Below are 12635 nucleotides of genomic sequence, written 5' to 3' on the forward strand. Positions count from 1 at the left end.
TCGCTGCATATTATACCAAACCCATCTTGTCTGCAAAGCCTGTAAACTACTTAGCATCCTATTTTGAGAGCGTAAGAAAGATTTAACCTATGTCCCAGGCATAATAAAGGAGATTTTCAACTCATGTAGCTATTCAGAATGTCAGGACAGTTTTAGATAAGGGGTTAGATCCAGATTTAGGCATGAGTAACTGGGTTGGCGGAAGCAAATTTCCCTGCCACCTCCTCCTCTTGGCAGTCCCTCCAGCCCACTGAAAATGCTACACGGAGGGTCAGGGGATCTTTTTGAATGGGGTGAGGGACGGGATTCCAGAAAAGCAGACAGAGGCATCTTCTGTGAGTGTCCATGGAAGGCAGGGCCTGGCTCCAACCTAAGGTATTTGGTGTGGAATACGGTTGGCTGGACCTAATTTTCTGCAGAACCAAGATTTCCTCATCCTTTTCATGCAGGATATTCTGCATGCAGTAAAACAAGGATTCTGAATAGTCACCCTATCAAGCTGAGCAAGCAATGGTGACACTTAAGAAATAGAAATGTAAGGCCATCATAAAGAGTATCTTCCTGGCCCAACCTCAGTTGTATTCACTGAGGGACAAAGAGGTGGCTCTTTTTTTCAACTCCGTCCCTGCCCCATATCAGCACCAGTGGACAGGAAGAAATAAAATATGAAGGGGATGGGGAAATTAAAAATAAGTGATTATATAGAAGGCCTTTGCGTGGCTGTAGTAACAGGGTTGTTGTAGGAAAGGGTATAGTGTATCCAGTATTTTGTGATGAGGACTCTCTATGATCATTCTTCTAAAGGGGCTGTGCCAAGTCTATTTGTATTTAGTGGGGCTTGTACATGAATGTTGCCGCATAAGAATTTTTTAAATAAAGCACATTTTGGAGTCATGGTGTCTCCAAAATCAGTGGGGTTCTATGAAAGTGAGTACTATGAAAATATGGGCAATTGTTCTGCTCTCCAGAACTATGATGCAAAACAACTATTTTTTTTTCCAAAGGAGGGGGAGTTGTCCTCTAAAATAAGGGTGATCTAGCAAATTCAGCAAGGAACATTTGATGATGTACCCAGACCCCAAGCAGTTTATAAAATAAGGGTAAAGCTTTAAGGTTCCAAACAACATCACTAAAGAATGTATGATAGACTTCTCAAGGTGAATCCCTTATGTCACTGATGACTGCATACCTGTTAAAAGGAACAATAGCAGTCACAATAAAACTGGGAGGGGTGAAACTTTACAAACTACTATTTTCTAGCAGTTCCCGAATGTCTGTTTTGCAGGTAAAGTCTACAAAAACCCGATTTATGAAGACTTCAATTTCAGTGAAGCACCAATGTTTACTCAGCCTTTAGTTAACACTTATGCTGTATCTGGTTACAATGCAACTTTGAACTGCAGTGTCAGAGGAAATCCCAAGGTAAGATATATACATATTTATATATGCATCTTACAAGACAGCACACGGGTTTTTAAATAAACATGGACATCTTCAAATAGAATGCTTCACTTTACCAAGCAGATCTGATCTCAGGACAGAATGAAAAGATTAAAGGGTAGACTCTACTCAGTAGAGTATTAGGAATCCTGAGTTTCCACTTCTTCCACACCGTTGCTGTGTAGCAAAATCTAAACACATTTGAATGTTTTTCACAATATTCATATTAATAGTGTGAACCACAGAGGGATTTTACTATATTCAGCAGTATATAAATGCTACAAATAAATAGACATATAATCTCATCAGCACCACTAGCACCTTACTGCATTGTTTCTCCATCTTTAGTAGTGTTTAGATATTGGGGTATGTAATGACTAGGGTGACCATATTTTGGAAACCAAAAAGGAGGACAACATGGTCGCCCCCAAGGGGGCGTGTCCAGTACCAAGGGGTTGTGCCCACCCAAACATAGCCTTGGTCACATGTCTGATTTTACAGCACACCTTTAATAGGGTGACCATATTTGGGAAACCAAAAAAGAGGACTCCTAGTGTGTGTGGGGGGAAGCAGCTTTCTGAGTCCTGCAGAAAGTACGTTATTCCCCCGCCACCTTAAAGAACCCGATTGGAGTGGAGGAGGGGAAAGGATTTCATTCTGCACCACCACCATCCACTCCAATTGGGGCCTTTTCTATAATGTCCACGAATGACCCACTTTCCCCTTTAAGACCTCAATTGGAGCTCGGGGTGGGGGAATGATGTGCCTCAAGAAAGCATGTCATTCCCTCCTGCCATGCTAATGGCAGACTTAAAGGGGAAGGTGTGTCATTCCAGGGCATTATTGAAAATTATAGAAAATCCCCCCTGACACCATGGAAAGAACAAAAACCAGGACAAATCCAGGGAAATCCTGACAGTTGGTCACCCTAATAATGACCCCTGGATGTGAGCCACATGAACCTATTTACAGTTGCGCCTGCTTCTGTGCTTTTACTGCAGAGAAGCCAAGCCTCCAGCCTCTGGGGGTTCCACATCTTGCCCCCGGAGCTCCCTTGGGTTCCTCCCTGGAGAAATCCCTGCTGGAGAAATCCTGGAAGAAAGGCATGAAGCTCTGTGCCTTTTGCAACATGGAGAAAGGGCCTTGGCTGCTGAGAGTTCCATCCGACGAGCGTTTTATTGCATGCTCGTTACTGGGCACTCACGGAGTTTGCTCAGGTCCCTCACATGACATCTGCCTCCCACGCACCTTCCACCCCTTCTGGCCTTCCTTTGACGACAACAAACCCCCCCCTTAAGTCCGATGTATTTTTAAACACGGAATTGCTTGTCTCTCCTGCTGTGTGCAGGAGAAGAAGCGCCATTAGAACAGCGGACTCAATGGGCCTCGTGCTCGTTGGGGAGGAAGTAATTGAGGAATGAAAACACGGGCGGAGAAGCCATGGTAGGGAGCGTGTTTCCCCCCTGGTGTGATGGAGCTGTCCGGACATTCACAAAGCCACTCAACAGGTACCTGAGATAACAGTAAGGCCCAATCTACACCAAGCAGGGTATTGCACTATGAAAGTGGTATATAAAAGGCAGGAGCCACACTACTGCTCTATAGTGGTATTGAAGTGCACTGACAACCATTGGGGCCCATTGACACATACCATATACCACTTTCATAGTGCTATATCCTGCTTGGTGTGGCTCCTGCCTTTTATATACTGCTTTCATACCACTTTCATAGTGCAATATCCTGCTCGGTGTAGATTAGGCCTAAGGATGTCTGGCTGAGTGAGTGGCTTTGTGCATAGGGATTCAGCAGCCAAGTGCCTCCCCATGTACTGAGAAAGGCATGGAATTCCATGCTTCTCCCAGCATGGAGAAACATGAAACGGGGATGTGACATCATCTGGCGTGTGTGTGTGTAGTGGTGGGGCAATTTGGCCCCCTATTTAGTTTTGCTTTACTGGCAGCCTGACATTTGAAAATTTAGCTACCAGTGCGGTTTGGAATGTTTGAGAGAATTGATCTTTGTGAATTCTAAATACAAAGAGACTTCCTGGACTAATGTGTAGATCAGAATGTATCTATCTATTTGGTGTTCTGCACTCCTCCGAATGTTGCAATGTCATTCTCAGCTCAAAATATGTATCAAGGTGCATTTAGAAATGGGTATTTTGAGAGAAGATGCGCTCAAAAATAAATGCATGCTTAAATGTGAATCTTTGGATGGGTGCTGAAAAAAATAACTTTTAAAATGGGAAAAGGATGGAGCTGACTTATAAGTGAATGCATGTGAAAGTAACATGGACCAGAAATGGACCAAGGGTGGAGAATCTTAAACCTGGGGGTGAAATCTGGCTCACCTGGGGTCCCAGTCCAGACCTCCGAGGTTCTCCAGAGGCTCATGCGCCCTTCCCCTGACCCCTTCTTTTCAGTTGGTGGTTTCCCAGGTTCTTTGAGGTTCCCCCTACCAAGTCTAAGCAGTTGAAATGCCTCTCCTAGGGCTTAATTACAGGTAGTCAGAGGTTTAAGCTAAAATAGGCTGGGCCTGGGGGCTGTATTTTTGGCTCCACCCCTTTTGCCTTTGGCCCTGCCCCATTTGACTTCAATCCCACCCACCCCTGGAATCTGGCCCCTGAGCTTGTCTGAAATTGAATACAGCCCTCGGAATGAAAGGGATCCCCTACCCCTGAAACAGACTGATGCATCCACTCAGACGTGCAGGTAGGTGATAGGTTCAGAATGTAGACAACAGTATTTATTTTAGCAATTTATAATGTACCACACCTTTCCATAGAATCCCCAGGGCTGCTTACGACACTTCAAAATACAATAAAACAAATGTAAAACCTACAAAAGTGTAATAAAAGCAGTAAAACCTTAAGTGAGTTCTTAAAATTTATGGAATGATCTACATAGCTCCCCTCTTTAAAAATCTAACTTTAAAATAAGACTACCACAGAAAGGGAATTTTTTGCATTCCATTTCATAATTTCTCTCTGTGTGTCGTTAACTGCAGCCTAAAATAACATGGATGAAGAACAAAATAGTTATAATGAATGACCCCCGGTACAGGATGTTTGGTAATCAGGGTGTTTGTACCTTGGAGATCCGCAAACCCAGTCCCTACGATGGAGGCACGTACACTTGCAAGGCTGTCAACACTCTTGGTGAGGCAGAAGTTGAGTGCAAATTGGAAGTGAAAGGTAAGGCTGTCCCTACTTGATGAAATAGTTCTTGGTAGGAAAAAAATAGATCAGGGGAAGAGGCCTGCTTACGTCTTTGGGTTTTGTGATTATAGAGCTACGTGTCGCTTTAACAGAATATCATTTAGAGAGCAGGTAATTTATTGATTACATGGAAAACTATAAAAAAAAATGTCAATGAAATATTTAAGCTGTACTGAGAGCTGTGGAATGTGTTATTTTTGAATGTCAGTAATACATCTCAAGGATGGTGTGGTTCAGCCTTCCCCAACATGGGACACTTCAAATGTGCCGGACTACTGTTCCTATCATTGTAAGCTAGCGTGCTCCTGATGATGATGGGAATTTGAGTCCACAACATCTGGGGTGCACAAGGTTGGGGAAGGCTGCTGTAGGTGAAAGGGTTAGAACAGGGCTAAACCAAATGAGATGTGGCAGATCTGAGACTGCACCTCCCACTGTTTCTATTTTTAATTCAGAAGCAGTCTGGACCCAAACTGATCTAATTTAAAGAGCCTGTATCTTGGTCTTCACTGATGCCACAGACAAAGCACTTTCTACAGTCTCATCAACCTCTGTAGGAATACTTTGACTGTACTGCAGCGTGTCTGGCTGATCACAGACATATAGGCACATGTATGGGCTCTCAGTTGACATCTCATCCCTGCGTTTTAACACCATACAACGAGCTGAGTACTTTGCCAGCCTTCAGCATGTTTGCACTAAACTGGAAGCTTGTGGGTGTTTTCTAGGTACAAAAAGGGGGTCCTTCTTTACTTATCCTTCCGAGCTAGCAGAACAGCGCCATAAAGCAGAGGCACATCTATCTGAAAAATGTATTCAGATATTTTTTTTTTTAAAAAAATGGATAGGAAATGGGGCAAATAAAGTAACATTTGCTTTGAATTGTGCAACTTTTAAATTTGACTGAGCGTCATCAGACAAGCATTTTGTCGCACGCTCGTTACTACCCGCTTACGGACATTCGTAGGTCCTTTTGTCATCCGCCTCCCATACGTCTCCCGTTTCTTTGTTCTGTCACAAAATAGACCCCGGTAAATTCATTTTTTAATTTCGAAACAAAATGTGCCGCCATTTCCTGCTGCGTACAGGAAAAGCACCATGATAAAAAAACCACTGAGTGGGCCATGTGGTAATTGTTTACTTCCTTTCTTCCCCTGTGTGAAGAAAGAGGAAGTATTGTGGGACAGAAGTTGGGGGAAAGCGACGGTAAGGAAACACGATTTCCCCCATCTGATGACGTTCTTTATCTCCCCTTTTTCCTAGTCATGTTCAAAACCTATATACATCATTCATATAGTTGTACTTTATGACATTGGTTTGCTAGTTTGGGAGGACAAGAAAAGCTTATTTAAGCTACCTGTTAAAAGAAAAAAAAGCTTTAAATTATTGAGTGTTTTTTTTATGCAGTTTCAAGGCAAAACATAATGGTGAAACAAGGAACTGCATTTAATGCTGTTTAATCTTAGGAAAATTTATAGTTTTAAAAATCAAAAGTATCATTCATTGTTTAGATAATAAATGATATTTATTTAATGCGTTAATAGTATGTTGCAATTCTACTTAGGGCTTTGTGTGTGTGATTTCTTATTTATCTTTTCAAACAACTCAAACAGGATAGAAGTGAATTGCGTCACAAAATGTTAATGTGTAGATATCATTTTGCATTTTATTAGGTTAGGCATATTTATTGAGTTTCCCTATTACCTATTCTTCTGCATAGAAGTGATGCATCATTCCAGCCAAACTCACTTTTCCACACCACATGGGAAATGATAACCGGTAAAAAAATAAATTAAAAAAAGCCATTTCCTTTATTTCCAAGTCTAAAAGGTCAGGTTAGACTAATCTATCATTATAAATCATAAGCCTTCAACTGCTTCAGAAATTCAACCTGTAATTGTATTCTCACATTCCTAGCTACAAATGCCTGTATGGAAAACACAGTAAAGATGTCTATTCCTCCAATGTCTCATGGTAAAAAGTGGCTTTAAAAATTTGCATATGCATAGCTTTTTCATCCACACTGAGTCCATTCCATATATAACAGAGTAATTTCTTCTTTACATCTTAGCTACCAACATTCTGTTTTAACATCTGGAGATGGAAAGGCTAAAAAACTTCACACGGAAAGCATGAATGTAATTTTGGTTCACAGCCATAGAAGAAACCAGTGTGTTGTGAATATCTCATTGCAGGGTTGTATTCTCCACTCCCCCTTTACTGTCTCCACCCACACACACCCTAGTATTTGATACTATGATTTATTAACTCAAGTCACGCACCTCTTAATTACTGGCTGCTTGATAATATGTCCTTGGGGCAGTTCAGCAGTCTTACTTCCTGCTAAATTGGTTGGACATCTATAACCTGTAGTCACTAAGGTCAACAATGTTTCCATTAAGGCTGCAATCCTATACACACTTACCTGGGAGTAAGTCCCACTGAACGTAATGGGACTTGTTCTTTCTTAGTAGACATGTATAGGATTGCTCAGTTGGTCATTTTTCTCAAGAACATCTGGGTACTTCAAAAGGAGCAATGAAGCCAAAATCAAGTGTTTTTGTACAGGCTAAGCTCCAGTCAGCTCCTTATGGTGCTGCCCCCATTCAGACAGGATGTGTGCATGCATGCCCATTCTTTTGCATTTCAGTTGGGTGGATGGATAATTTGTATACACTCCTTTCCCCCACTGAAATTAATGGAAGGGGCCCTAACAGGAAGGGTTAGGTTCTAGGATTAGGCTCTAATTGTTCTTTCCCCCCGTTTCTGAACTGCACTCTGTGTGTGTGTACACTAGCCATTGTAGAAATATAACAAAATATTGCACGTACACACACACACACACACACTGCATATGACTTTCATATATTTGCTGAACTTTTATGATGCAATAAGGATGTCCCAATTTTTGTTTCCACTTTTGAAGAAAAGTACCAATGAAGGACTTTTGCTCTGCTTATGTGCTGCTTTGTTTGAATGTCAGGGCCAAATGAGATGTGATATGTCAGATCCTTCTGTCGGAATTCACATCTCTCTGTGTTTTAAAATAATATTAGAAACCCCTTCTCCCATGCTGTTTCCCTGATTAGCCCAAGCCTTGCCGAAGTACCAGTCTGAATCCCCCCTCCAGCTGTTACTACCACCTCAAAACAAACAAACCAGGAGATCTTATGCACAGATCATTGTGTCACATATAGTGCAGTTTTCAAGGTTTAACAAGTTCAATTCATATTCTTTGAAACCAATAGGAGTTTTGTCATTGATCCCAATGAGCCTGAAACATTTTTGCAGCAAAACTGCATCTATCAATTCATACAGTAAGCTTACCTGATTTATACAGACAGCTACCTGATTATTTTTTCCTACTCCAATCCTGATTTCTTGTCAGTGTAGCCCCCGTGCCAGTCCTAGGACTGCTAAGTCACCCCCTCTTTAACCGTTGTTTCTGCTACTGAGTAGATCTTTTTTAGATTCCTCAAAGGTATGTTATCGATTATGCTTATCTGTACCAGCTGCAATTCAATGTCCTTTGGATTGCATCCCTTCTGCAAATCTTACAGCCACTGTAGGAGTAGCATGAGAAATGTCCCTGCTTTGTGCAGGGGAAGAGTCATTGTTGTTCCTGCGCATGGGTTCAGTCTGTGGTTTGTCCCTGTATTGACACTGCGATTTCCCCCAAAAGAAGCTGCAGGAAACCGGATATGCATGGAAATCATGTGATGGGAATCAAACCCTCTGAAAAAGACCTGTGCAGACAAGCTCTTGGGCATAAAAATTCATGAATGAGTTGGGCTTTTTCGGCTGGGGTGTGTTTGGCAAAGGTTGTTATTTGACTGGTGGGAGAAGAGACAAAGCTCCTTGAAATTAATGAAGGAAGCTGACTTGAGAATGTCCAGTTGACCAAGGACTTTGGATCACTCCCAAAAGCTGCAATTGTCAGGCCACTTATTCTCAAGGACTCCTACTGACGTCAGCAGAACTACTCCAGTTTCAGTGAGCTGAGGAGTGTGACCTAGCAAATTTCATTTCATTTATTTTATTTTTATACCGCCCAATAACCGAAGCTCTCTGGGCGGTTCATGTTGCCATCATGTTGCTGTTGTGAAGTTATGGATTACAATCTAATATGTGAGATAGAATGCTTTACTCATACCAGTAGAAAGCTGAGAAAATTATAACTGGTGTATTTCAAATGAGAATAAATATTGGTACAAATATTCTAATTCTGCAGTGATATATCATGGAGTAATTACCCCAGGAGAACCAATCTTCTTGGCGGGGCAGAAACAGGTTTCTAAAATCATATTCCACTGGGCATTACCTTCCATTTCATCCCTTTCTTCTTATATAAAATGTGTTTGCATGAGAAGTGTGTATTTTGTATTTGTTCTTCGATTATGTAGTTGCTCCATGGCATACTGGCTATGGCATGGGCAAAGAAGGCCAAATTAATCAAGAATCTGGGAACTAACATCTGGATTATGGAAACTTTAGGTTAGACCTTCCGCTCCATCTCTAGAAATAATCCTACACTCATGTAATTTTTAACCTATACATCCTTTAGCAACATCCACCATACATCAAGGAATTATATCTATTTTAATATTCAGGAGGATTTAAACAACTGTCTATAACCCTGCAGATCACAGCCTAGTGCAGAACCAATAATGAACTTTGATAACAGCTTAGAGACATTTTAAATATGGTCAGCAGTGTACTATACACCTATTAAATAAATAAAAACTTCTGAGCAGAAACACATTATCAAAATCTAAATTATTAAACAGGGCCAAAATGGCCACACACAGGTTGGTGGTGTACTAAGGATGCACACTTACCTGGGAGTATGACCCACTGAACGCAGGGGAACTGAGAAAATATAGGTAGGATTGCACTATTAATGTTATAAATAATAGTCTGTAATATACACTAACCCTTCTACCTAGATTGGATATTTCTTTTAAGAGCTATTCCCTTCTAAATGTCCCAGTAATAACATATAGTTAATGGGGCTCATGCAGAATAAGTACAGTTTCTTAAATGATATCAGCATTCTTCGCAAAGGTATATAATAGGACGTGAATTGTGTTACATCTAGACTGTGTGTAATCCTTGATAATTTTGCCTGTTAGAATTTTGACGCACATGCACACACTCACACACACACACATATATATATAGTTCAGTGCTGTGTGTGTGGCTTTTTTAAATTTGTGGCTTTTTCCTATACTGAGAAACACCCTGGATATATATGTGTGTGTTTTAGTTTAGTTTAGCTTTTTGTTTTGGTCCTAGGTTAGTGGCACAATCAGATTGGCTCCATTGTGTCCCCTAGATTAGTTGCCGTAGCCAATCACTTGTGTTTGTGCATAATTAATAAAGCTTAATGTATTAATAGTAATGTTGAAGTAGTGCTAGATCCCTGCCTATTTTGACTTTCCATTTGCTTCTCTCTCTCTTTCATTTTTTACATGACTAAGGATTAAAACATCATCTTATCATAGTTGTGAACATAATTTCACTCAACAAGTTCTGTACTTTTGTGTTTAGCAAGTTAAGTGCTTACAACTTCTCTCTCTCTCTCTTCCTTAGTTGCACAGTAAGGATTTTTGAATGTATAGTTTCATCTAAGGTAAGCTTTCATATGGTCCCTGCATATGAAGCTTATGGCTGTTGTCACGTCATACAAAGCCTACCCTATGTATGGCATAATTTTCATTATGTCATTTAATGAAAATGGGGTAGGAAAATCAATATTGTAATGGACTGACTTTATACAGTACTGTGCTCATAATTAACAAATAGCACTGAATCTGCCCAATAAATGCTTGTAATTACAATTCCCTGTAACGATGCAACCACTTACTAACAGCTTATGTAAATACTTCGGCAAGATGCAACAAAGCATGAGCCCAGTTAACAGCTTACTACACATAAATAAGCAAGCCAAATATCAGAGCATTTTAGCATTTAAAGCTGGCTATTTGCCTCAAGGTCCAGATGCCTCCAGAAATGATGCTATTGATACCCAACTATTACCTAATTTTACTTGAACATTTTATACTACAGTGACTTTAAAGAATGCTTTAAAAGCATGCCAGTTTTTCTTCTTCTTTTGTCTGTCTTCTGCATTGGGGAATCATAGCCCAAAAGATTGCTTAAACAAAAAGAAAGAGCTCTTCGGTGACATGTCTTAATTACTTTGAGTAAAACGTTCAGAAATGCCCCTTGTGTTTTTCATTTGGTTGAATGTGAAAAAAGCTATTTCCCTTAAGAGTCAATGGTAAAACATGACTGATTTAGTAGAGCTGGAATGTACAGGAAGTGTTTGATAACTTCTTCTTCAAAAGGTTCTTAAGCTTTAAGATTCATGTTATGAATCAGAAAAGCATCAGAAGGTAAGTCTTTGTTATTAGCAGTTGCACTTGCTCCATAGATCAAGAAATGGTAACAGTTTTGGGAGAATTACAGTAACTAGGGGATTAGGTTGAGAAATGTGCTTGTTGTGGAACAATCACATGACCATCTCACCATGAGCTCACGTGATCAGCATTCAGGGAACAGACTAGGTGTCTCCTTTAAATGTTTGGCTGATTCCTGTCTCATGGCGCTTGTCTAATTGAAGCAGATAAGTGTCACGACGACATAGCATTCAGTGTGTGTGTAGGAGGTGACCCAGAAGGCCATGTCAGGTCACACATAGTCTTCCATTACTGGGAGTTGTGTAGACGAGACATGGGCATGGCCATACATTTAATGTCTCATTTGGCCTACTGGCCGACAGTCTCACTATCAGTAAGTCATTGCTGAGTGGAGGAAGAGTTGCCACTGGGAATCTGCTTTTGTATCTCCTTGGCAAGTGTAATGTGTGCTCTGGCCTGGCACAAGAACTCACCACGTGGGTCAGCATCGCATCGGATCTCCTTGCCCTCCCATACTGCTATAGGTAGCACAGGTCAGCACCATCACACTGAGTGCCTTCTCACTGCATTCTGCGGGGCAAAGGTGTGAAAACCCATACCAGGATGGTACCAACCCACCTGATGAGTGCTTGTAGACTTTGCAGCCAGGACAAAGATGACTCACCATGAGGTCGTCATTGTTGGCAACATTTGCACAGTGACCATGTGTGTTCTGGTTCTTAATTGGTCATATGTTTCCATCGCCTGAGCAATGTTAATCTTAAATAGACCATATGACTTCTTGATGGAACATGCTTCAAGGGATAAACTCCATCCCACATGAAGAAAAAAACAATGCAGCCATCAGAGGTGACGAAGGCTGCAAATACTAAATCCATTCACAAGGAAGCAAGCTCCACTGAAATCACTGTACCCATCCACCCTACCCCACCAAATGCATATAGGATCAAGATGTTCATAGCTGGAACTCACTTTCTACAAAAACCTGTCCTCTTAGTTGCTTTAACGACTGTTTTATTCCTTGTCCATAGGTGGGGTCTCATTCTTCAGACTACTAATGCAAGGGGTGCCCCCACATATCATTCAGTCCTATATGCAAGAAATACAAGCAGGCAACCCTGATGAAAAGTAATGCCTGGCCACAGTGCTTCTCCACCACTGCATTGGAAAATGGTAGCCACAGCACCCGCAGTGTTTTTAACCCCTGCCATGGGACTCCTACAGCATGGTCTGATGTATTGCCCCTTCCCCCTCTTCCTGCTGCTGCTGGTGGAAAGAACATACGCGCATGGATTGCTTTTTGGGGTTGAAATGAATTAAGTGGAAGTTTATCCGCATTTTGTAATGTTCCACATCGTTCTGTTTGTTTTCTTCTCTCTCTCTCTCTTTTTTTAATGCCAAAAAGAAAAGCTAAGCAAATACGCATGGGAGCTGATCTTTTAGTTTGTACTTTATATGGCTAGATATATTCTTTTTGTGAGAAGCAGATACTGCTAAACTCAGTGGCAATGCAGCCAGGCCTTGAAACGCATACCTCTTTTGATAAATAATGG

At 41.1% G+C, this 12635-nt stretch overlaps 1 protein-coding gene across 3 annotated transcripts in view; it reads left to right on the forward strand.

Moving 5' to 3' along the window:
• MYBPC1 (myosin binding protein C1) overlaps positions 1-12352 on the forward strand; it is a 107878-nt gene extending 95526 nt beyond the window's left edge. For 2 of the 3 annotated variants that reach the window (XM_063133365.1, XM_063133367.1), the window contains 5 exons: positions 1286-1422; positions 4450-4636; positions 8892-8950; positions 10253-10292; positions 12114-12352. In XM_063133365.1, the coding sequence (XP_062989435.1) occupies positions 1286-1422; positions 4450-4636; positions 8892-8950; positions 10253-10273 (404 nt within the window). In that variant the 3' untranslated portion in view covers positions 10274-10292; positions 12114-12352. The remainder of the gene's footprint in view (positions 1-1285; positions 1423-4449; positions 4637-8891; positions 8951-10252; positions 10293-12113) is intronic. The other variant, XM_063133366.1, reaches the window with a different exon arrangement.
• The last annotated feature ends 283 nt before the right edge of the window (positions 12353-12635 follow it).

This window comes from Elgaria multicarinata, chromosome 9 (genome assembly GCF_023053635.1).
Source record: "Elgaria multicarinata webbii isolate HBS135686 ecotype San Diego chromosome 9, rElgMul1.1.pri, whole genome shotgun sequence".
NCBI lineage: Eukaryota > Metazoa > Chordata > Lepidosauria > Squamata > Anguidae > Elgaria > Elgaria multicarinata.